Below are 25,885 nucleotides of genomic sequence, written 5' to 3'. Positions count from 1 at the left end.
GTGTCCTTGTGGTATGGTGGAGCTACCTTGGGATATATGCCCAGGAGTGGTATAGTTGTGTCCTGAGGTAGAACGATTCCCAATCTTCTGAGAAACAGACGAATTAACTTCAAAAGTGGTTTTAAAAGTTTGTACTCCCACCCATAATGGAGGAGTGTTCCCCTTGTTCCACATCCTTACTAGTATGTGCTCTCCCTTGAGTTTTTGATCTTTGCCATTCTGATGGATGTAAGATAGAATCTCAGAGTTGTTTTGATTTGAATTTCCCTGATAACTAAGGATGTTGAGCATTTCTTTAAATGCCTCTTGGCCGTTCGAGATTCCTCTGTCAAGAATTCCCTGTTTAGATCTGTTCACTATTTTTTAATTTGGTTATTTTGTTTTTGTTTTGTTGATGTCTAGTTTGAATTCTTTATCTATTTTGGATGTTGGACCTCTGTCAGAGGTGGAGTTGGTAAAAATATTTTCCCATTCTGTAGGCTGCCATTTTGTCCTTTTGACAGTGTCATTTGCCTTATGGAAGCATTTCAGTTTCATGAGGTCCCACTTATCAATTGTCCTTAGGGCCTGAGCTGTTGGAGTTCTGTTCAAGAAGCTGTCTTGTGTGCCAGTGAGTTCAAGGCTATTCCCCAGCTTTTCTTCTGTTAGATTTAGTGTATCTGGTTTTATGTTGATGTCTTTGATCCTTTTGGGCTTGAGTTTTCTGCAGGGTGATAGATATGGATCTTTTTGCATTTTTCTACATGCCGAACATCCAGTTAGTCCAGCACCATTTGTTGAAGATGCTTTCTTTTTTTCCCACTGTATAATTTTGGTTTCATTTTTAAAGATCAAGTGTTTTTAGGTTTGTAGATTTATTTCTGGATCTTCAATTTGATTCTATTGATCAACCTCTCTGTTTTTATGTCGATACATGTAGTTTTTATTACTATTGTTCTGTATGTAGTACAGCTTGAAACCAGGAATGGTGATACCTCCAGACATTCTTTTATTATACAGGTTGTTTTAGTTATCCTGGATTTTTTGTTTTTCCATATAAAGTTGAGTATTGTTTTTCAAGCTCTGTAAAAAAAATGTGTTGGATTTTGGATGGGGATTGTGTTGAACCTGTAGATTGCTTTTGGTAGGATGGCTGTCTTTACTATATTTTTACTACTGATCCATGAGCATGGCAAACCTTTCCATTTCCTGATAGTTTTTTCAATTTCTTTCTTCAAAGATTTAAAGTTCTAGTTATACAAACCTTTCACTTGCTTGGTTTGAGTTGCACCAAGATATTTTATGTTATTTGTGGCTATTGTAAAGGGTGTTATTTTCCTAATTTTTTTTTTTATCAACCCATCAGCCCATTTATGGTTTGCATATTAAAAGCCAACTTATCAGCTGTATGAGTTCCCTGGTAGAACTGGTCTTTGGAAAAAATATCCCCAGAAAGGAATCATAGCATCAAAAGGCATGAACAAACTTGATGAAAATTATTAAAATGCCTTCCCAAGGAATCAGAGCTTTTGTGAGTTGCAGTTGTGTTGTTGAAACCTAATCTCAGGTGAGACTCTTAGTTTACATATGTTTTCTTTATGTTTTCCTTTAGTCTCAGTCTTTATCTGTGTATACTCAAAATGCATAGAAAGTGTCATGTAAAGAAAAAATAGCAGTGAGGAATGGATTATAAAATTGCTTCCAGCTATATTTATGTCCTGAGTCTTTCAGTAAGCTGGGATTGCATTCTTTTCAGGCCTACTTATCTATAATGGGATGACAGGTGGGAATGTGCTCCGCGAAGGCTTAACTGAGGCAGGAATGTTAGGTGATGGTTCAGTAAGCATCAATCAGCACTGAGGACTCAGTGGCATATGTTTCTAGGAAACAGAAGGTGGGCTGTCATTTTGTGGATGAATTTCAAAAGCTCTTCAGAATCTACCTCCCTGTCCTTAGGTTGCTTTTCTATTGCTATGAAGGGATGCTATGACAAAGACAACTTATAAAAGAAAGCATTCAATTGAAGGATTGCTTACAGTTTCAGAAGATTAGAGTCCATGACCATTATGCGGGGAGCATGGGATCAGGTGGAAAGGATGGAGATAAAGACAGAAAGAGCCTACTGTGAGCTTTTGAAACCTCAAAACCTCCAACAAGATCAACCTGTGACTTGTGACCCCTTCGGTAGTTGAATGACCCTTTCACAGGGGTCACTATCAGATATCATGAATATCAGATATTTACATTATTATTCATAACCACAGCAAAATTATAGTTATGGAGTAGCAACAAAATAATTTTATGGCTTGGGGGTGTCATCACAACTGCACTAGAGGGGCATAGCATTAGGAAGGTTGAAAACCATGGTCTTAGAGTCTAGTTAATTTTGAATGTTGAAGGTTTCATTGATGATTACACTCCTCCAGAAGCATTCATAGTACCTTCTAGCACCATGAATGCTAAGCAGTGGGCGTAAGAACCTCTCCCATCTTTGAGAAGTCATTCATTCATTCTAGCTCCAACCCAACTCCCATGTTTCTCTTTTCAAATGTAACCATGCTAGAGGAGATGTCACTGAATGCAAGGACTCTAGTAAATAAACTTAGGTTCCTAGAATGATTTGCATCAAAATCAGACTTCAACTTGGCAAACGAGTGATTCAGAAAATGAGTATCAATTTTCATTTAGCTAATCAAGATCCATGATTAAAATGTACCCTGCTCCCAATTAAAATGACAAGAACACTCCCCCATCTCCCACTGTGTTTTTTTTTTTTGCTTTTATTGAAAATAGACTCTTTTTCTCACATAATGTATCCTGATTAGTTTCCCTCCCTCTACTCCTCCCACTTTCCTCCCCTTTTATCCAAATCTATCCCTTTTCTGTCACTCATTAAAAAGAAAAAGAAAAAGAAACCAAACAGGCTTCTAAGGGACAATAATAAAATGAAGTATAATTGTAGAGGCCAGGCCGGGACCAAGGGTGGAGGGCACCTCACAGCAGGCAGGTGTCACACTTGGCTCTTTAGTACTCTTAAGTCTAGAAACCCCTTTGCTGTGTTCCAGTCCTTTAAAGAGCAGTTACCGGGCCAATGTTCTGCCCCAGGACCCAATGGAACCCTCTCTGGTTCCTTCCAAATGTATCACACAGTGCCAAACAGGCCAGATTTTATGACAGTTACCGAATCACTTCCTGTTTGGAGCCGGAATTCGGGTGGCTGGCCCGAATGACACAGGATTCAGTGTCACTGGGGACAGCACTGTGGCTCACACATGGGTGCCATACTTACTCTACTTTTACAATGAGCTCAAATCGATTTTGTTCTTGATTTCTATGAAGGATTCATCTCTGTGTGTTGAGGGGTGAAAATGATTTTGAAATTTGAGTCTTAAAGGACGCCCCCACACGTCTCCTTCCTCCAGACTGCTGGCAGAGTCTCCGGCGGTGCTTCAGAGTGTACGGTACAGGACTCGATACAAAATTCTCATGCTTACCTCTTAGCATTGTTGGACTTCTATACCTAATGATCTGCTAGAGAGAATAGTATTTATATAAAAGCGATAATATGGGTTTGTAACTTTAGTTTTAAAAAGGGAAAGTTTTGTTCTGCATATTTTGTTACCTTTTACAGAATAAAATATTAAGAACCAAAAAAAGAAGTATAATAAGATTTAAAAAAAAAAAAAAGACCAACAGACCAGAATTGGATTAAACTAGAAAAGAAGGAAAAGAGCCCAAAAGAAGGCATGTGTTCCAAGGTTTCTTTTATTCTTTTCACAGTGTCTGGCTGTGGGTCTCTATGTTGGCTCACATCTGCTACAGGAGCTGAAGCTTCTCTGTTGAAGGCCTAGAAAGGCACTGATTTAGAAGTAGAGCAGAATGCCATTAGGAGTCAATTTATTTATTTTTTTTAGACAGTAGTATTTGGTTTTAACCTAGGCTATCCAGTCTCTGGTTCTTGATCACTGAAACAGTGTTGGGTATAGGTTCCATCTCTTAGAGGGGGACTTAAGTCAAATCAGATATTGGTTGATTACACCCACAAGCTTTGCGTCACTATTGCACTAACATGTCTTCCAGGCAAGACACAATTACATTTATGTCTGGCTTGGTGTTTACTCCAAGGAGTACCTATCAGAATGGTTAAGATAAAAAACACAGTGACAGAAGATGCTGGTGAGGATGCAGGGAAAGAGGAACACTTCTCCACTGTTGGTGGGGTTGCAAACGGATACAACCACTCTAGGAATCAGTCTGGTGGTTCCTCAGAAAACTGTACATAGTACTACCTGAGGAGCCAGCTATACCACTCCTGGGCAAAAGATGCTCCAACATATAACAAGGACACATATTCTACTATGTTTATAGCAACCTTATTTATAATAACCAGAGGCTGGAAAGAAGCCCAGATGTCCCTCAACTAAAATGGACACAGAAATTGTGGTACATATACACAATGGAGTACTACTCAGCTATTAAAAATAATGACTTCATGAAATTATTAGGCAAATGAATAGAACTTGAAAATATCATCCTGAGTGCAGTAACCCAGACACAAATGAAGACATATGGTATGTACTCACAGATAAGTGAATATTAGCCCAAAAGCTCACAATGCCCATGATACTATCCACATACCATATGGAGCTTAGGAAGGAAGACCAGGGTATGGATGCTTCAGTCCTGCACTGAGGAGGAAACAGAATGATTGCAGGAGGTGGAGGGAGGGGGGAGCTGGGAGAGAGGATGGGAAGGAAATAATATGGGCAATATCAGGTACTAGAGGGGATGGGAGAGAGGTACAGAGGGTAAGGAAATTGAATAAAAATATATAGGGGGTGAATGAGGAACTGGGGATAGTCACTGAAGGGTCCCAGATACCAGGGAAACAAAAAGGCTTCCAGGACAACAATGGGAATGAGTTTAGCAGAAATTCACAGAGAAGGGGAGAGAGAACCTCTATAGACCACCTCCAATAGATAGGCAGGGCCTCTGATCAAGGGATCAGGATGGGAACACCCACCCACCTCAAAGTTTTTAACTCAAAAATGTTTCTGTCCAAAGGAAGAACAGAGACAAAAAAAAAATGGAGCAGAGACTGAAGGAAGGGCCAACCAGGAACTGCCCCACCTGGGGATCCATCCTGTCTATAGACTCCAAACCTTGATGCTGTTGTCCTAGTCAAGAAGTGCTTGCTGACAGAAAGCTAGTGTGGCTGTTCCTTGGGAGGTTTGACCAGCAACTGACCAATGAAGATGTGGATGCTTGGAGCAACCATCAGACTGAGCTTAGGGACCCAAGTGGGGGAGCTGGCAGAAGGAATGGGGGAGCAGAGGGAGACTGCAACACCATAGGAAGAAGAACATTTGCTGGCAGGACCACCCAGTGCTCCCAGGGAATAAACCACCAATCAAGGAGTGTACAAGGAGGGACCCATGGTTCCAGACACATATGTCCACATCCAGAGGATGGCCTTGTCAAGCATCAATGAAAGGAAAAGCCTTGGTCCTGTGGAGGCTTGATGCCCCAGTGTAGGGGAATGCTGGAGTGGTGGGGCAGGAGAGAGTGTGTGGCTAGGGGAGTACTGTCTTTGAGGCAAAGGGGAGGGAGGAGAGAGTAGACATAGGATGGGGTATGTGGAGGGGTAACCAGGAAAGGGTTTGAGATGTAAACAAATGGAATGATTAATTAAAAATTATCTAGACAAAAAATAAAGTGCTTTTCTTTCAACTATAACAAAAGAGAAGTCCATTGTAATTCTAATATGTCTGCCTTTATATGTTAACTTGATCACTCAAACATTTTTTCCTTACAGCTTTTACTATTCATTCTTTCTTCTGTATGTTTAGTGTTTAAGCTATTATTTGCTGTGGGGATTTTATTTTCTGGTTAAATTTATTTTTGGCATTCTGTATACTTCTAAAACCTTGATAGGCAAACTTCCTTTAGGTTAGGTAAATTTTCTTCTATGATTTTGTTAAAAATACTTCCTGTGGGGGCTGGGGAGATGGCTGAGTGGTTAAGAGCACTGACTATTCTCCCAAAGGTCCTGAGTTCAATTCCCAGCAACCACATGGCGAGTCAACCATCTGTAGTGGGATCTGATGCCCTCTTCCTGTGTGCCTGAAAACCCCTACAGTGTGTGTATGTGTGTGTGTGTGTGTGTGTGTGTGTGTGTGTGTGTGTGTGTGTGGTTTCACACTGGAAGAGGGCATTAGATCACATTTCTTCTATCATGTCTTCAATGCCTGAGATTCTCTCTTCCCTCTTTTGTATTCTGTTGGTCAGGCTTGCTTCAGAAGTTTCTGTTGAAATTCTTACTTTTTTAACTTCTAATTTTTTTTCTCAGTTTGTGTTTTCTTTATGATCCTGTCTTGAACTGTTTTTTATTAATTTTCTTCCACTTTTTGTGTTTTTGTGGATTTACTAATTTCTTCATTAGAACCTCAATCATATTCATAAATAGCATTTTAAAGTCTTTGTCTTGTGCGTTAGCTACGTTACAATATTGGCGCTCACTGTTGTGCGGTTGCTGGGCTCTAGTGGAGATGGTTGTCCTGGCTATTATTGTATTTATATACTGGTGTTTAGGCATCTGGGATTGGGAAGGTTGTAAATTCTAGTCTGGACTGTCTTTGTTGGGTGGGTGTTTTGTTCCTTGGTTTCTGGTGTCCTCTCTGGTTCTTAGTACAGTGTGGCCACTGCAGGACCTCATAAAACCTCATAAAATTTGTTCCTAGGCATTAGGAGCTAACATTTAGGAATGAGGAGTAGCTAGGAGGACATGAGAGAGGAATGCATAGTCTTCCTCCAGGACCTGTTTAGTTCCCTACTAATGGGGACAGAGGGTGAGGAGAAGCTACACAGAGCTGGGGATGGTACTAGGAGATTGGATATGGAGAAGAGGTAGAAGAAGGATCTGAAGCTTGCCTGTTTCTCTGGCAGGCTTGGCTGGAGAGTTTCCAGAGAAGGCCTGCTGGAGTTGGGGACTGGACTAACAGGATGAGTAGGGAAGGAGATTGGAGACAAAGATCTCTGTGATCTACTAGAGATAGGGGCAGAGAGGGCAGGCAGGCAGCACCAGGTGTTCTGCTGAGATGGAGGGAAGATTGGGGGATTACGTTGGAAGAACTAGGGAAGAGGTGAAGACCTGCGGTTATCCCACCTGCTTCCCCTGCAGGAATGACCTGTGGTTTCCCAGGGAGTGCCTTCTTGATTACTGGAGGCTGGGCTAAAGAAATGGGAGGGAAAATCTGTGCTGTCCCCTGGAGATCAGGTCAAGGGAGAGGGAGGGTGAAAAGGGTGGTGTGCTACAGACTGGGGCTGAGATTGAAGGATTGGATTTGGAGCAGTGGAGGGAGAAGTGATCGTTAGCACGGGTTCTTGAGCCTGGGAGAGAAATCTGGTTTCCCCAGTTAATAGTTCTGTGACCTTTGGCAAAGATTTTCACTTCTCTACCCTGCAATCTCTCTCCCACCTGCAGAAGAAAATTATAGGAAAACCTTACCTTAAAGGTTGCCTCCAGGGTTCAAGGAAGCAATATACTGCTTTGGGCAGTGACTGCCACACAGTAAGTACGTAAGAGGAAAGCTTGGATTCCATTACCAGTCTGCTGGCCTCTGAATAGCACGTCTCTCCATTACCTCAAATGGCCCTCTTCAAACTAGCATGTGCTGTTACCACACCCTGTATGGCCACACAAAGTATTTGCTTGTTCTGTTTCGCATGCCGAGCCTCGAGTACTGGCAATGGCAAGATTTAAGAAAATTATCCCTTAACCAGCTCTTAGTTGTGGGAAGAGCACTTCTTGTATTTTTGTATTTATAATTCTTGATCACTAGTTCACTGGCAGTGCTAGCGATGAAATGGGGGCCTTTGCAAAGTTAAATCACAGAGATATACCCCTGGATGTAGGGCATGATCATTTTCCAGTAAGCAGGCCAATACCCTACGTTCTGTGTCAAATTATGACCTTCTAGAGCTGTGGTAAGCATCCTCACTTCTCCCTTTTCCTCTTTTCATTTTCTCAAAGGCCAGAAAATTTAAGTTCCTTGTCTTAGGTCAAGTATAATTGGAACATTTAGGCAGGAAGGTTCTAGTATTTAATAATCACAAGAGTTTACATTTATGAATCACTTAGTATTCCAGGCATTATTCTCAATGTTTCATATCCATCCTTGTACTTAATTCTTATAACCGTCTCTAAGCTAGGTACTATTCCCGTTTGTTAGAAGAGGAATGTAGGCACAGTGGTTAAGTAATCTGCTGATAGGGCATCAAACTAGTGACTGCAAGATATTAGGATTTTATTTCAGGGCCCTAAAGCCTACACATACAATGATGCTACTCTATCTCCATTAATAGGAATGGTGTAATTAATAGCCAGAGGCTAATGCTGGTATCCAGCAAAGCCCTGACACATAGAAAGCATTTATTACATAATTGTTGGAATGTTGGATGAACTGTTCACCATGCAACCCAGTAACAATTATACATTTAACCAAGTAAATTGATGTCTTGTTATTAATTTGTCCAAAGATCAAATTAAGCTTTTCCTGGACTTGCCCTTCAGTGTGGCTCCATTTAATTTAATCATCGGCTAAAAATGCATAACAGGGCCATTCATTCAGCCTTTATTGATTGAGAACATTTTCTAGAGGCCAAATCACTATACTATTTCAAACAATATAGAGATAAAAAGTCACAATATCTAACAGTGTCAAGGAGGAAACATCACACACACACATGCACACACTAGATGGTGTAGTCTGAGTAGGGTGATTGGCAGGGGTGATAAAAATGCAAATATATACATAGCACTTTGGCTTCCCAGCATGCTTTTTTCCTGGTAAAACAGTCGTGTTCCATCTAGATGACTACATTACCTAGTCATGGTCAAAAGGTTCTGTTTCTCTAGTCATTGTACTTAGTTTCAGTGATAACTCATTTTTGGACATTTCACTGGGACTATTTGAAAAAATAGGTCTATGTTTCCACTGAGGTTGCTAAGTGGTAAGATATAAATCTAAGGTTCTTGGTTCTCAGTATCTTGGCAATCAAGTTAAGAGAGAACCTGCCTGAGAACTGAATCAACAGAGGATATCAGAGCCAAGAGATGAAAAACTGATTTCTAATGTCTTCATTGGGGCACATGGATTTAGTTATGGTGAAAGTAGGCCTGTATCTTACTATTAGTATCAAAAACCACCTTTGACCTAAACGTGTTTGTGTTGTATTTCTGTCTCTTGCAAGCAACATAACTCTAATTCATATAAGCGACTCTCTAGATGTGCACACGAGCACACATACACACACACACACACACAAACACACAGTGTGTATTAATTGGAAGAAACACTTAAAGAAGAAATACTTGAAATAATGAGGCCTGAAGAAAGTATTAAAATTAAAAATTTGGGCCAGGCATGATAGTACAATGCATTTAATCACAGCACTTGAGAGGCAGAGGGACAGAGGCAGAGAGCCAGAGAGGCAGAGGGAGAGGCAGAGAGGCAGGGAGGCAGAGGCAGAGAGGCAGAGACAGAGAGGCAGAGACAGAGAGGCAGAGAGGCAGAGAGACAGAGAGGCAGAGAGACAGAGAGGCAGAGAGGCAGAGGCAGAGAGGCAGAGAGGCAGAGACAGCGAGGCAGAGAGACAGAGAGGCAGAGAGACAGAGAGGCAGAGGCAGAGGCAGAGAGGCAGAGAGGCAGAGAGGCAGAGAGGCAGAGACAGAGAGGCAGAGAGACAGAGAGGCAGAGGCAGAGAGGCAGAGAGGCAGAGGCAGAGGCAGAGAGGCAGAGGCAGAGAGGCAGAGAGGCAGAGAGGCAGAGACAGAGAGGCAGAGAGACAGAGAGGCAGAGGCAGAGAGGCAGAGAGACAGAGAGGCAGAGAGGCAGAGAGGGAGAGGCAGAGAGGCAGAGGCAGAGAGGCAGAGAGACAGAGAGGCAGAGAGACAGAGAGGCAGAGGCAGAGGCAGAGAGGCAGAGGCAGAGAGGCAGAGGCAGAGAGGCAGAGGCAGAGAGACAGAGAGGCAGAGAGACAGAGAGACAGAGAGGCAGAGAGACAGAGAGGCAGAGGCAGAGAGGCAGAGAGGCAGAGGCAGAGAGGCAGAGAGGCAGAGGCAGGTGAATCTGTGAGTTTAAGGCCAGCCTGGTCTCTTCAGGGCCAAGGCTACACAGAGGAAACTCTTGTTTAGGAAAAAACAACAAAGAGGTCGTAAAAGTTACTTAAACAAAGGAAAGGGTACTTCAAAGAGGAGGGCGGAGACAGTGACAGCAGGTGGGGACGATCTGGGTGAAGTTGTGGGGGAGGGAAAATACAATGAAGTTATATTGTATAAGAAAAACACTACAAGTCCTATATACTTGGGCATCAAGAAAATGTCTTGACAACCATTTGAGGTTTCGAGAACTTTTTTTCTTTAGTAAATTGCGCTGCCAGGTCCTCAGAAAAATATCCTTTTTTTTTTTTTTTTAGGTATCTTTGGACTTTAAATCTTATGTGTGGGTTTGTTTCCACATCTATAAGGCTGAATACTGTATGTAAACACACCTAGGCATGTGATCACATCCCTTAAAAGAAATATTTGAAAACAAAACCAGAATCCTTTGCAGAAACTTACCTAATCATTCTTGACAAAGCAACTGTTTATTCTTTCCTTGTTGGGCTGGGTCATCATGAATTTGGGATAAGAGAATAATTATTTCGCCAGGCAGTGGTGGTGTATGCCTTTAATATTAGCACTTGGGAGACAGAAGCATGTAGATCTCAGAGTTTCAGCCCAACCTGACCTACAGAGTGAGTTCCAGGATATCCTGGGCTACACAGAAAAAAACCTGTGTGGAAAAGCTAAATATAAATTAGAATAATTATTTTTAAGTAAATATCTCATAGGTAGATTCATTTCTACTTAGAGCAAAATAAGTAACCACAAAGAAGAAAATATTTCTATGTCTGTTTGGGAGCTAATGACACATGAAACAAATACTTACGCTTCTAATCCTTTACCTACATATCTGACTACAATTTACATCACCTATGTTTCATTGTTCACTTCTTTATTACGATTTTAATGTATATATTTACTTATTTTGGGCCGGGATCACATCATGTCACCTAGGATGGCTTCAAACTCACAGCCTCACATAGTCCTCTGCCTTCAAAACTAGCCAAGACTAGAGTCATTTATCACTGAACCAGGCTTCTGTTAGATGTGCACCCATCTGTGTGTGTGTGTGTGTGTGTGTGTGTGTGTGTGTGTGTGCATGAAGGAGCACTGTAGCAGCAAACGTCCCTCCCCACCAAGCAATCTGATAGGCCTCGTGTATTTCTTTTGACTCTCAGCTATGTACCTTTCCAGAGCTTCACCAAAACCACACTGGGGGCTGAATTTTGTGTTCACATGATCTATGAGTTGTTCCACCTTCTATACCCCTATAGGAAGGCAAAATGATGGAAATGTTCTGAAAAGTGCTGACTTTTTGGCTCATGTGTAATTTTTTTTTCTTTCTCTATCTGGAGGAATCAACAGATTTTATTTTATGAATGACTGAATAATAACTCTCTGAAAACAGCATTTGAGGAACAGAACAGATTGGTGAGCACACAGTATCAAGCAAAAGGTGGCCTATGTGAGCTGAAGAGCTTGACTTAAAGCCTACATATCAGCTCTGAACAGTTCCTGTGATTTTGACATCCTTGGTATGAGGAAGGAGTGAGGCACTGGCTGAAGCTGCTCTAGAGCAAAGGTGAACATTCATCAGAGCTCAGCTGAACCAGGACCAAGTGCCTGAATTCTCCAAATTCAAATTGAGATGATACTAGTATGCTTAGAACACATGCAAATTAATATCACACACACACAAATACACACATACACAGAGAGAGAGAGAAAGACAGAGAGAGAGAGAGAGAGAGAGAGAGAGAGAGAGAGAGAGAGAGAGAGAGAAACACAAAGAACAGATTGCCCAGCTTAAGAGGAAAAGACTTGGAATCTATATTTTAAAACTCAATACTAAGCAATGGTTCTTCAGATAGTTAGCTTATTTTTCAATGTATAAAAGAATGTCACGATCTGACAGTCACACTTAAGCAATGGAAGTACTCTTCACAGCATTATCCAAAGAAACCTAAAGACTACATTTCTTTAGCAGTTACATTCTAACAAGGATTTATTTAACTAAAATGGTGTCTAGGCTATAGCATTTTGTATACTAATGCTAAATTAAATTAATTAAGAAGTAACAAATCTCAGCCATAAATCTTTCTCTAGCCCTAGGTAAAATTCCCAAGGACTTAGATAAGCACTCTTTGGTAGGATAGTCTACTTAGAGTTGTCCTTTGCTGTGCTTCACAACCCCCAACTGCCTTACATTCTTAACTAATAAATAATTGAAAAGGAGGAGCTTGCTGTTTTCATAACCTGTATATGAATAATATCTGCGACATCAGACTATTTTCTTTCCTTTCCAATGACAATTATCATTGCCCTAGATCTCTCTTCATGGGAAAGAGCCAGAAGAGTCAGGCTAAGGTAAATGAAGAAAGATGGAAAAGGCCCTCAAACCCAAGTACAATAAAAGTGCAATAGATCTTACTAGGGAAGCTAAAAATAGCATCTTTTGGTCTGGGGGTTTAGTGCAGTGGTTGAATACTTCCTTACTATGAATGAGGCCCTGGGTTCTAGGTCCAGAACTAAAACAATTTACAAAACACCTTCCAATTTTATTTTTGATAAGATTTGTTTTGCTAAAAAAAAATGGCATCTATCTGTGTCCCCTCTTGCCTAAGAAACAAGTAACATAAACAACAGTGGCCCCAAACACTAGAAATTTTGCTGTAGCATTGGGGAGATAATGAAAAGACAGGTTTTATCTATCAAACAGTAATTATTCTGGCATATTTTTCTCAAGGATGTGATGAAATTTAAAACTAACCTTGCATCTAAGTCCAAGGGACATTTCAAAACACAATTATGTCTGGCTTAATCTCTTTAAAAGCACATGGATACTGGACTACTCATAATCCCTGTTACATAGACAAATGAACATAAACAACTGAAGGCTCATTGAGAAACTGATGTGTACAGAAACTCAGAAGACAGTGCGGAATCATCATCCAGAAGACAGACACCCAGAATGTATAGATAAGGGTTGGGTGAATATAAAATTCTTTTCCTTCTACTTCCAAGTTAAGAACCAATGGATAGACAGAGGGAAAGATAAACATATCAATTTACAACTGTTAAAATGTGTTTGGGAAAATAGGAAACAGAAATGTTGTCATTATTCGTTTCCTAATGGTTCTATTTAGCTATGTGTATGTATAAATGCCCCTATCGCATAAAGGAGAGACGAAATGCAAATTGGGTTCATCAAAAGTTCTGCCCAATGGGAACACTATGAGAGTGAAATAGAGGACATGGATTACCCCTTCCCCTGCAAAAGAGAAAATTACAATATACACATGATTAAGAACAATATCAACCAACCAAACCTCCCAGAGCTCCCAGGGACTAAACCACCAACCAAAGAATACACATGGAGAGAACCATGGGTCCAGCTGCACATGTAGCAGAGGATGGCCTTATCAGGCAGGCATCAATAGGAGGAGAGGCCCTTGGTCCTGTGAAGGCTTGATGCTCCAGTGTAGGGGAATGCTAGGGTGAGGAGGTGGGAGGGAATAGGTGGGTGGGTAGAAGAATACTCTCATTAAAGGCAGGGGGATGGGAGATGAGATGGGGGCTCGAAGAATAAAGAAAATTTCTAATTTAAAAAAAGAACATTATCTCAGGGAGCTTCTCTAACCCTTTTCAGGTCTTCTGTCTCCCAGCCCCTTTGACTTTATCCAGTAACTCAGCTCCTCACACAATGTCTAATGCTCTACCACTACTGAAGCACACCTCCAGCTCTCTATGTAGGTTCTAGGTAGAAAGTACATAGGTCACTTCAGGCTCTCGAAAGATCCTTGTTTCAGAAGAAAACTAGAGACCAATGCTATGCTTGGCAGTTTTTAAATAGTTCACAGGAACATTATTTTAATCTTCTTCCTTCCCCCAAAGTAAACTGAAGAATAAAGTTTTAATGAAGAGTACTTAGATATATATTGAAATTATTATTTTTATAATAAATAATCAAACAATTAATTTACTAGACATTTAAATTACTAAACTATACGATGCATTTTGAGCATTTTATTCCTACCTTTCCCCTAACCCTTAGGGGATACATTTCCAACTCAGTTTTGTGTTTTAATAACCCATGACGTTCAACTTGTGATGTCCACGTACTCATGGGTGTGGCCATCCACTGGAGCATAGTCACCTTGCCTGGGGGCCATCCCCTTAGAGAAAACTGACTCTTCTTCCCCTAGTAGCCATTACCAGTGAATAGTTTCTCAGGGAGAAAAGCTGGATCTCCTCCCACCCCCCATGCTGGAATGCTGTCAGGCTTGATCCTGTAAAGGGAGATAGAAACACCTAGCCTGGTCTCTTCTAACTAACTGTCCCATTTGTTATCCTTCTCAACTTTTAAACATTATCATAATACTGTAAATATCTTATTAATTTCAAGATGGTGTGTACATGTGATTGAAGGCGGCCATGATGGCCAGAGGTTTGGGATCTCCCCCGAGGTAGAGTTTCAAATAGTTATGAGCTGCCAGAGATGGGAGCTGGGAACAAAACTTGAATCCTCTACAAGAGTGGCCACCACTCGTGGCTCTGAGCCATGTCTTCAACCCTAGGGTAATATTTTTAATCATTAGCATAATACAGGATTCCACATAATTCCTCTATTTCTTATTTTAATTTCTCTGGATGAGATTATCTATTTCTAGTTGCTTTAATCACAAGCCAAATGTGTTATTACTACCCATCACTCTTCTGTTGACATGTAGTTGTCTGAGTCTACCCACACATTAGCGTTTCCACTTTTTTTTTTGTCCACAGGCAATTTAAGATTCATCATCTGTGTTATGCTTCCTGTGTGTGAACATGAGGACTGTTCTATATTGCTGTGTTCTCATTTGATTCATGTCCATCACCAAGGCTGTGTTCGAATATGCATGTGTGTGTGTACATGTTTGCAAATTACAGAGCGATCCAAGAGATCAAGCAGCTCACCCTTACAATTTTACAGAAAAGAAAGCTGACTTGGCTAATACCACGTTGCTAACTAATGGTGCAACCAGCTTAAGAGTTCAGTCTTCTCCTGTCAGACATGGTGGTAGGTACTTGTTTTTCTAGTACTGGAGAACTGTGAGTTCAAGTCCAGCCCTCTCCTATACAGTAAGACTCTTTCTTCTTTAAGGGTAAAAAGGGAGGGACAATGTTTTTATTTATTTAATTTTTAAGTAAAGCTGAAAGGTAATGTTTCTGTTATATGTATATGATGTCTACTATTTCTATTTTATTTATGCAAAGAATGAAGTAATTCATCTTCTCCTTTGATGTTGAGAAGAGGAGATGGAGAACCCAACAGCCCTGTGGAGTATGGCTTGGAAGGCAAGTAGTGTGGTTCAAAGCTCAGTGTTTGTTTCATATTAAGGTCAAGAGGAGTTTTTCTTTTTTTCTTTTCCAAAGTGTTTTCATATGTTTTCATCTGAGTCTCTCAATAGGTCTCGGAGGCAGGAAAGTCAGAGCTTGTTAGCAAAAGTTTACAGATGAAGAAAATAAGATGGCAAAGGCTTAGCTCAGTGATTTGTTCAAGGCCACCTCTCTAATTAGTGACAAGGCCAGGGCTCAGAAGTATGCCCTCTGCTTACAAATACCTTCAGGTCTTAGACACCAAAATTCTGATAGTCCTTGGGTAGTGATACATCCTGCAAACTGAATTTTAGAGATTTTTAACATGCTAACTGCAGAGTTGGACTAAGTTACTATCAGAATTGTAGCTCAGTTTCAAGGAGAGATGGAGTAAAGACATTACAGCTTCACTTGATACACAACTTAAAAATCAACAAGCTGGGGCCCCGAATGTAATTCAGTAATAAGACTGATTGTCTAGGATTCTTAAGAGGCATTGGCTTCACTACTCAGCACTGTTCTAATGCACAGGTACTCGAGCTCACGCGCGCACACGCTTGCACACACGCACACACACACTTGTCATGAACAAGGCCCTAGGTTCTATCCTTAGAGCCAAAAATAAATTTAAGAAAGGAATCAACAGAGATGGCATTTTCTGATTTCTATAACATGATCATGTTTTTTCTTAGGTTTGTATTAAGTTTTCAATTATGGAGTCTTTTGTAGGATCATCTCCAAGGACATACGGCAGATCACAAACATCCAAATGATCATTATGAGCAATTTCCTTGGCATGCTGGGGCGCAGAGCAGGCAGCAGGATGCTTAAGATACAAAGAGGAAGTGGGAGCAGAGAGTGGACACCTGAATTGTGGGAAGCTGTTTCATGGAAGGAAGGGACCAGATAGTGTTTGCTGTCCCGAGGAAAAAACTACACAGACATGGGAAAGGACACTCAAAAGCAAGACAAAGTAAGAATGTCCTGTTGATTCAGCCTTGTCTTGTCAACACTTTCCCTGCTGGTGTGAAGCCCTTTAAAAAAAGTCACTTCCCACTTGTGGCTGCAGAGAAAACACCTCCTGAGAGGGGAAGATAAACTGCTTAGGTCAAGGCTGAGAACTCAGCATCAGATGAAGTAACATAAAGACTGCTTCTGTAGCAGTTAGGCCTATTCTAGAAGTCAGAGGAATAGGCTCAACCAAGAACAGATGATTGGATAGGTCTCAGACTCCCGTGTACAAGCGGACTCATCCAAAAGGCACAGTATTTATCGGCCAGCCTTATCAATGGATGTTCTTTCGAGTATCTTTGTTTTCGGCTAGTCTTAACTTTGTAGATCCCGGGATTGGCCATCTCCGTGTAGCAAGTGCAAGGCAATGTCAGGACTTCCAGATGACTGGAGCACACACAGTCACAGTACTCCCATAGATACCCTAGGGAGCTAGCTTGTGGCTGAGCCTGCGATGGGACATCCTCACTTTTCATCCCCTATAGGCAAGGTCCACAGATCAACAGCCTTGTAACCTCCCCCACACCTCAAACCTGGCTCTCAGCACCCCCAGAAGAAAAAGGCAGTCAGAGAGACATGAAGGCTCTCTCTAATCGGAAAAGTGCACTCGGCCACGAGGGCCCATGCACACTGACTTTCACCTCGGTTCTCTCGGGGGCTGAAGGAGGGGCGAGTAGCCCCGCAGTAAAGAGGAGGACCAAAGAGGGGGCCTACTTGAATGAAACAATGTAACAATTGATGTGAGGCCTCGCCTCGCTCCCACTCCTCAAGCGATCCTATAGGCGAGGTCCCAGTGCCTGCCCCTCCCCATTGCTCCGTTTTCACGTCCATTAAGCACCATCCCTCCGCCTCTCTTTCCTTCTTTTCTTTTTCCCCCTTCTCCTTACCCCTCCCTCTCCCCCTCTCTCCAGCTCCGTGTCATTTCCTCCTAGAGCTCACTAGCTGCCTGAGCGTCTCCAGCCGGGAGAGTAGGCGGAGCGGGGCGGCGCGGCGCTGGAGGACGATGGTGGCTGAGCTGCTGGGGGCGGAGGCTCCGTAGCCCCCGCGGAAAGGAGCCCGGCAGCGCCTGCCCAGCCGAGCCGAGGATGGAGAGCCGGCCGGGGTCCTTCCAGTACGTCCCGGTGCAGCTGCAAGGGGGGGCGCCCTGGGGCTTCACCCTGAAGGGGGGCTTGGAGCACTGCGAGCCGCTCACGGTGTCGAAGGTAAGGAGCGGTGGCTCGCTCCTCACGGCGGCGTCCAACTTTGAATGGGCTAGCGGGTGCGCAGAGTGCGCGGGGTGCGCGGGCCTCAGCCCCACTTTGCGACTTGGTCGGCCGGAGCCCGAGGGGCTGCAGCTACACGGAGGGGGTCCTGCAACCGGAGCAGGCGGCGGCGGCTAAGTGTGTGGCTTGGAGGCTGGGACCCGAGGCGCCCGGCCCCCGCCGGAGCTTGGCGAGCAGTCACACTCACGGGACACCGGGGCAGCCTCGCTCCCCCCATGGCGAGGAGGCCACTCACCTCTGTGTGGGCTGCAGGAAATGGCGGCTGCTGGGGGTTCTCCTTGCCTTGGAGGCCCCTGAGCCGGGCAGGACAGTGGGGGGCTGAGGGCACGGGCAGGGGTGGGGGTGGGGGCTCGGCGCTGGCTGTCCCGGCTCTCCCTCAGGCTGTCCTGCCCCAGGCAGGTTGCTGGAGCTGGTGGCGAAGCATCGCTGGCTCTTCCCAGCCTCTCTTCCCACAGCCGGACGCACACACAAGCCCGTTCAGAGCCAGGGCGTTTCTGCTGCCGGTTCCCCCTTGGCCCCTTCCCTCCCTCCCGAGTCCTGCCCCGCGCCAGCGAGATTTCTTGCACGCTGCGAAGTGTGGAGGGAACTTTTGTGCCACGGAGCACAGCTGTGCTGAAGCGGCCACTAGGGTTGCTTTGATTTAAGAGCCTGTGATCAGCTGGAACCAAGTTGCAGCTAGAGGCCAGGGGGACAGGAGTACTCCCAAGAGCTCTGGAACCTCCAAACCCAGGCGTCTCCAGTGCGAGTGAGGGTGGAGGATGGGGGACAGTTGGAGCTGTTGCTGGGAAGAGTGATTTGTAAGACTGCTCACCTTGGAGCACAAGATTGCCAGGTGGAGGGACTTCGTGAACTTTAACCCACTTTTCTTGTTTCTCTTACAAACTCAGTTAGAGAGCCATTCCAATGCATGGGGAAGGCAGTTGAGATTGTAGATGGAGATTCTGGCCAGGGTGGTGGAAGGCTCTAGCTTTTTAAAGGAACAAATGTAGCTATAGGGATTCTTTTTTGTTTTCTCATGTTAACATTAACAGCCAGGCTCTGAATGTTACCCGCCCCCACCCCTACCCCTACCCCCACCCCCAACGACCTCTGTTACTTTCTCCACATCTTGGAAAGGCTTGCTAGTTAACTTGTGTGAGTGCCTTTAAGGTGTTGGGGCAACGTGTTGCTCACGTGTGAAACAGTCAGCTGATTGTCTGAGGTGTATCGAGGCAGCATTCTGAGGGGGATTGGCTGGGACCTCAAGAGAGGATCTTTAGCTTCCCCAAACCAGGTGATCTTCAACCAGTATAACCAGATAGGTGGTTCTATGATCTACCCTCACACTCTGCCCTTTAACACCCATCCTTTTGCATTCTCAGGAGCAAACCACTTTTAAAACAAACAAACAAACAAACAACAACACCCTATTAAACCGATCCTTTGGAGAGGGGAATCTTAGCCTTGAAGAATTTCTTCTAGTCAAACTCTTCCCCTGTCTTTCCACCAAGGTCAAAATCGGACATGCAGTCCTCAGTTGGTTTGGCAACTCCCCGCCCCCTTCTTTTCCCCCTCAGGCTGCCCGCAGAATTTCCAGTCTGCCTAGACCCTGGAGAGGTCATTTCTTCAGCTTTGTCCAGACTGACCCAACCTGCCAGGCATCTCTCACAGTGCTTGTTGCTGTGGTCTTGAATTATTTTGTGAGCCCATAGGAGCATGGCAGGGGGTGTTGCTAAGTATGGGGCAGCCAGCAATTTGTGGTCTGGCTGGGGGATTATTTGAGGATATATGAGGGTTTTCTTGGCCACACTGCTAAGGAAGTGCCTCGTGTGTGGAGAGGCAGGGTGCCTTTTAATGATTCCCTTTCTGCTGAATGTACACTTGGCCCCTATTGTCTAAAGATTCATTATTGTGTGCATGGGTATGCAGAAGTAAAAGCCAGGTATAACTTGGTTGGCCGGGACATCACATAAAGTTATTTTTTTCGTGTGTGTGTGTGTGTGTGTGTGTGTGTGTGTGTGTAATGATTGCAACCTCCTCTTCCCCCTTCTTCACAAGATACTATTTGGAATATTTCATTTTTCTGCCTTAGTATGTTTCTTTTTATGTTTCAGGACAATATATCTTTCTCCCCATAAGTAGGGATTTAAGTCTGGATCCACCGGTGGCGATTGGCTAGAAATTGAATTGAATTGGTAAATGAAATACACACACACACAAACAACCTTCTGGATTCTAACTCTTGCCTTGTCATTCTTTGTTCTGGAATCCTGGGAATGTCCCTTGGCCTTCCTGGGTCTGGGCATCCCTAGGTCTAAAATGAATTTGAAGTGGGCAGTCTTTAAATGGCACTATGATGATTTGGTAGTGAATTCATCACCGTGACCCTGACAATCTTTCATCAGAACTGCTATAAAGTGAGTAAAGAAGATGGCTGTTTCATTTTCATCCTATGCTAGTGTAGACAGTGTGCTTCCCACCCCATCCTCTGTCATCCTATCCCAGCCACACTGTGAAACAGCCAGGGAAGGTCACAGAGAAGCTGATGAAGAAACTGACTCTGTGGTGCATTCAGGGGCTTGCTTCAGTCTGTTGTGTAGTAACTCAAGGGCAGGTTCTCAGCCTTCTTGTTTTCTGTGGCCAAGAGAATATCTTGATCCTTCAACATGTGATCCTCTAACATGTAAGGGAGCATTGACTAATAACTTTCAGGGCTGTATCTAGTCTACACAGCCTCTAACTCCAGTAATGCTTTCCACGCTGGGAGTCAGACATAGCGACTGCGTTTTAGGCATACACTAATGAAGTCTGGGCTCAAGTGGGGGTGAGGGAGACTGTTTTGGTAACTGAATAACTTGGGTCTGTGAAAGACAGACGAGCCAAGACTCACAGTGTAAAATGGCAGCAGACCTCCTCTGCTTCTGGGGAAATGCAAAAGTAGTTTGAGTTCAGGTTGATATGCTGCACCTGCTTGGACAAGATGTAGACAGAGAGATGGAGACATTTGAGAAAAGGTGATCAGTAGGAGGAGACAGCATAGGAATAGGAAAGCTAGCTTTTCATTTGTCATGGACAGAGTTTTAAGATCAGGAAATGGCCACGTTGGGAAAATCTTCAGTGGAACTAGCTAATATGGTTTCCTGGATGTGTAGAATTCAGCTGCCTGATGTATGAAGACTTGTATAGCATGTGTTGATAATCAAGTGGTAAAGAAGGGCAATATGTTGAAGTGCATTCTATTGATTATTACAAGTTTTAGGGAACAGTTTGTGATTTTTCCATATGTTATGGCAGTACTACTGAAGTCATAATGTATGAAAGAAGATGACCATGAGGGAGTGGACCCATATCTTAAGTTTATTTGGCTGGCTTCTCGTACTAGACCAGGGCAGGTATTGCCTGAATGAAATAGGGATTTTCTTCAAATCAGATGTGTCTGTTTTAGTGTAGTGTCCTTGTCTATAGTAAAGACAGTCATCCATGGAGTTGACTCCCTGCATAAACTGATTCTTTGCTGGGGGGGTGAGGGGGGTAAGTGAACTTTTGCAAAGTTCTGGTACCAATGAATCTGTATCATATAGGACTTCTTGGAGGCCTCAGAGACTGAAAGCAGTGTGTGTGGGTATGGGGGCATGGAAGAGACAGAAGGATAGAAAATCGGAACTGCAGCCTAAGGTTCCTGTGTTAATTAATGTCTAGTTCTTAAAAATATGCCCCGAAGTTAAACAAGCATATGGAAAAGGGTGAGGACCAGCGCTCAGGATAAGTAGGGTAGAAAGGACAGACCAGAAGACTGTTGCTCACCCACATATTTGCTTTTTTTTTCTGGCCTGTTTTTGGTAGGTATCTCAATTTGGCACAGTGAGGCAAGTGGGAGCTAGTCACTATTCTCTAACAGAGTAGGGTGGAGTAGAAACAGTCTACAGCAGAAAGCCTATGGAATGTACACAATGATCCCTCTGTCATTTTTACTCCTGTTAGATCTAAGTCACTATTTACAGAGTGATAGTAGGCATACCTGTCCCATCTTCATTATCCCAGAGGATGTGAGAATGGATGTGGTAAACCCTTTGCTATTCTTGACATTACTGAAAGGCAGGGCCTGCTCTTTAAGTTCTCTGTCAGCTCCAGTGCCCTCTCACTCTGATCTTACTTCCAGACGGACAAAAAGAAGCAGTTGAAACTTTAAAAGGCTGCCAAATGATCAGATTGATGTTTTCTTGTGACTGGAAGTAAGTTTGGCTGTGACTTTTGAGTTCTTGTTGGATACGGAGGTTATGTGAGCAATGATATACCTTTCAGATCTTTCCAGCTGTGTTAGAGGTCAGACCTAGCCTCAGCCCCTGCCCAAGTCAAGGGCCTGGCAGTCCCAAAGGTATTTTTGCAGGGTATGTTGATAGGAGATGAATGCAGCCTGATTACTTACATGACTCCCTCCCTGATCTTTCCCACTAGAATCCACAAAGACACCTTCTTTAGTTTCATGGCTTCTGCCTTCTTCCAGAAAGGACACAGCATGGAATAGGAATCTATGGATATGGGGGGCGGGCATAGAACAAAAAGACTGTATGGTATGTCTCACAAAGCTTTGCTAACCCTTTGCATACATAGAATTTTGGGCCCTTTTATAAGTAATTTACTTACATATGTAGGATTTTAGGTCTGTCATATATACCTAGTACCCTGTTGATAATCTGTTTGTTCAGTGATAGAAAAAAGTCCATGCCCATTGTAGGGTTTCTCCTCTTCAAAACCTTAAAGACAATACTTTGAACTTTAGCTGGAAGACATTTGAGCATTGTTCTTTAAACAGTTAAAACCTTTCTCCCTTACTTCTCCCAGAACACTCCCCAGGAATTTCTTTAAAGAGAAAAAGACGGTTTCGGACAGAGACTACTAGTTATGGGGTAATTATCATGAGAGAACACGATTGTGTTTACGGTTAGGCTCTTCCAGACCAGAGGAAAATGTGCTGACCCATCTGGGAGAAGTTAATGAAGAACAGCGGAGATTACAGGAAGGTGTGCTCTCAGTGCCCACTGCCCCCTGTGCCGAAGGGCAGACTTAACTAACTAAGGGCTGCTGTGCTGCTGCTGCTCCTGGTTTGGACCTAGAAACAGTCTTTGGAAGTCATCTAGTTTAAGATCGTTTAAGGAACCGGCTGGAGAGGGTCTCTGATTATGTTCTTCACTGGTCCAGGGGGATCATGTGTATATTCAAGACTGCCTACTTCCCTGTTGTCGGGTTTATTAATTTGTGGATAGTTTTAATCTATATTGAGTTGCAAACATTTCTCTTTGCCTCTCATCCATGGGGCTAAGCCATCTAATCTTGGACCACACAGAACAAGGGTACTTCCTCTGTTTTTAGGAAAACCCTTGAGAAATTGAAAAAAAAATATGCTTCCTTAACTTTTCCTTATGGGGTCTGTGATTCAGCCTCTCCCTCTGTACTTTCAAAAGTTAAACTTATGTGCTTTCTCAACTCTTATGAGATCTGAGGTTCCTCCTTCCACTCTAGATTCACTATACCTTGTCCACTGTTGTCTCCCCTCCCCTCTTCAAATTTCTGGTGTTCAAGATCAAACAGGACATTATGCATGGTAAACAAGTACTCTACCACTGCACTACTCCTACCCCTTGAGGCTCTCTTAAGTTACAGAGTCCACACACAATATAGCTATATCCTGGAGAAAGTTACAAAAATTTTTGGTGCTGAGTATTGTATCCAGCTACAGACCTTTCCTTTAAAAGCACATATCTGAAAGGGGGTCAGCAGTTAAGGGACTTACAGCTCTTGTAGATGACCTTCGTTTGATTTCCATTATCCACCTGGCAGCTCAAACAGTTCCAGATCTGTTGCCCTTCTTTTGGCCTCCTCTGGCTCTTGTATGCACATGTGTTCATGGGAATGCTCACACACACTCATAAAATATTTTCAAAAGAAGATATAGCCAAAGATGGCTATGTTTTTCTGGTGGCAATGTCATAAGAAGGTGCTGTGTCCATGTCTATAAGTTGAAGAAGTGCTGCTGGAAATCCATACTTGTCCAAGGTCTTTAAATAAGCACAAAGGAAAGCCATATGATGAAGTATGTGTGTGTGTCAGAGGCAGATGTTGGATATCTTCCTCTGTTGCTTTCTACCATATTTTTTTGAGACAGGGTCTCTGAACTTAGAGCTCTTCATTGCTTGGGACTGCTTGACCTTTGAGGGTCTGGGATCTGCCTATCCCTAACCCCACCCCAGTGCTTGGGTTATAGGTATGCACCACCATACCTGGATTTTTAGTGGGTGCTAGGGATCTGAACTTGGCTCCTTATGGTTATATAACACTTTTTCTACTGGGCCATCTCCCTAGCCACTAATAATAAATTTTTGAGTGACACTTTTCATCTACTATTTATGTGGAATTCCCCCTGCTTCTAGCCCAGAGAAGCTGTGAGAAAGACACTCCACTGAAGATGAGAGAGGGGACTTAGGACTTGTCTTCATAGAGTTTATATGTCTAAACAAAGACATTGTTATGTTAACAGAATAGGAAGTGATATTTAATAAATGTTGTCAGAACATTGTTAGCAGAGTAGGAAGTGGTATTTAATAAATGTCAGAATCAAAATTCCATTTTTTTTTACCTCTCTGAACTTCCCTTCTAGGAAAAGTAATCAACTCCAAAACTGAAAATATCAACCATATGCCATATGTGATATGTAAGTAGTTCCTAACACACACACACACACACACACACACACACACACACACACACTTATCACTTATAAGTGGGTATACATTGTTTGTATGACACTGACTGTGGTAGTTCTTGCAACTCTTGAGTTTCTAGGGTCTGGGATTCTAGGGTTTTCTGTTTAGACTTAGAATAGCCACAGAAGTCACTCCTGCTGAAAGTCCTGCATTCACAGGCTTAAAAAAACTATCTCCCCATATTTTCCTACTTATCATCTGATCTTGGAAATGCCTTTCTTTTTTAAGCTTCTTTTTTTATTAGATACTCTGTATTTACATTTGAGATGTTATCCATTTCCCCCACCTCGCTTCCATCTCCCTTCCCCCTTCATTTGCCTTCACAAAGGTGCACTCCCTTCTGATCCCACTCCCCCTTTCCCCAGAAAGGAAATGCCTTTCTTTATTCCTAAAGTCTAGACCAGGGAGAAGTTGGAGCAGGGCTTAATTTTGATTATTGGAGCCCTAGGGTTCTAAGGAAATGGAAATTGAAGTTTAGAGAACATGCCCACACTGACACTTGACAATTAATAGTTGTTAGGTTCACTCAGAGAAGCTTATTTAATCCGTAGTGTATGAGCATGAAATTATTCAACATAATCCTACTGTGTAATATTTGTTTGTAAGACATGGTATTCAGAGCTCCAAGATGCTTGCACAAAGTGTTCTTGAAAAACAGTTCATCTCTGAGTTATAGAAAAGTACTATAGAGAGTTCTAGTATCCAACTCTAGGTGACTTTGGGATTTCTGTTGCTGTCAGTGCTTAATGGACTCATACCCTCAATATTGGGACCAGATATATGTTATATTTTCCTGGAAGCTGAACTGTAGGTTTACCTGTGAGTTACCTTGCAACTGTTTTATTCTCGGTGTGTTGGTAATGAGATCACTTTCACTTAGCATCTATAAAACCAAGTATTTTGTTTCCTGGTGCTCCCTAAAATATTTATTACTGACATTCTTTAATTAAGTTGTTGATGAGCAAATTTGAATACAATTTCTCCTAGCTAAAGATTATGTTCCAAGGACCAGGATGAAGTAAACTTTGTCTCCTCATGTCCCTTAGCCACCTTCAGTGTAAATAGGCAAGTGGAAACATTGTCAAGTATTAGTTTTGCAAGAGATGATCTGTTTCTTCCTCACACCTCACTGGCATGTTTATTTGGGCAGAGCCATCCTGCTGGGGCACTGAAGTGGCAAGGATCAAGATGACTTGAGCTTGAAAAGTAATTTCTAACCCCTCCCATGGCTCTTCACCTCCACACCCTCCTCTTTCAGTGTAAGTCTGTGCCTATGCTCTGGGACAGAATGAGTATTTCCTCATTCAAAGGAAGAGACTCATTTTTCATTCATTCATCTGTCTGTCTGTCTGTCTGTCTGTCTGTCTATC

At 42.9% G+C, this 25,885-nt stretch overlaps 1 protein-coding gene across 1 annotated transcript in view; it reads left to right on the top strand.

The window, feature by feature from the left end:
- Window positions 1-17,598: 17,598 nt before the first annotated feature.
- Window positions 17,599-25,885, top strand: part of SHROOM4 (shroom family member 4) — a gene marked incomplete at its 5' end in the record, with an annotated part of 197,893 nt that continues 189,606 nt past the window's right edge. Inside the window, one exon of the mRNA XM_080909984.1 lies at window positions 17,599-17,715. Within this exon, the coding sequence (XP_080766110.1) occupies window positions 17,599-17,715 (117 nt within the window). The remainder of the gene's footprint in view (window positions 17,716-25,885) is intronic.

Source organism: Micromys minutus, assembly GCF_963924665.1.
Source record: "Micromys minutus genome assembly, chromosome: X".
NCBI classification, from domain to species: Eukaryota; Metazoa; Chordata; class Mammalia; order Rodentia; family Muridae; genus Micromys; species Micromys minutus.
Note: the sequence above shows the minus strand (reverse complement) of the source record. Positions and strands in the feature narration are given on the sequence as shown.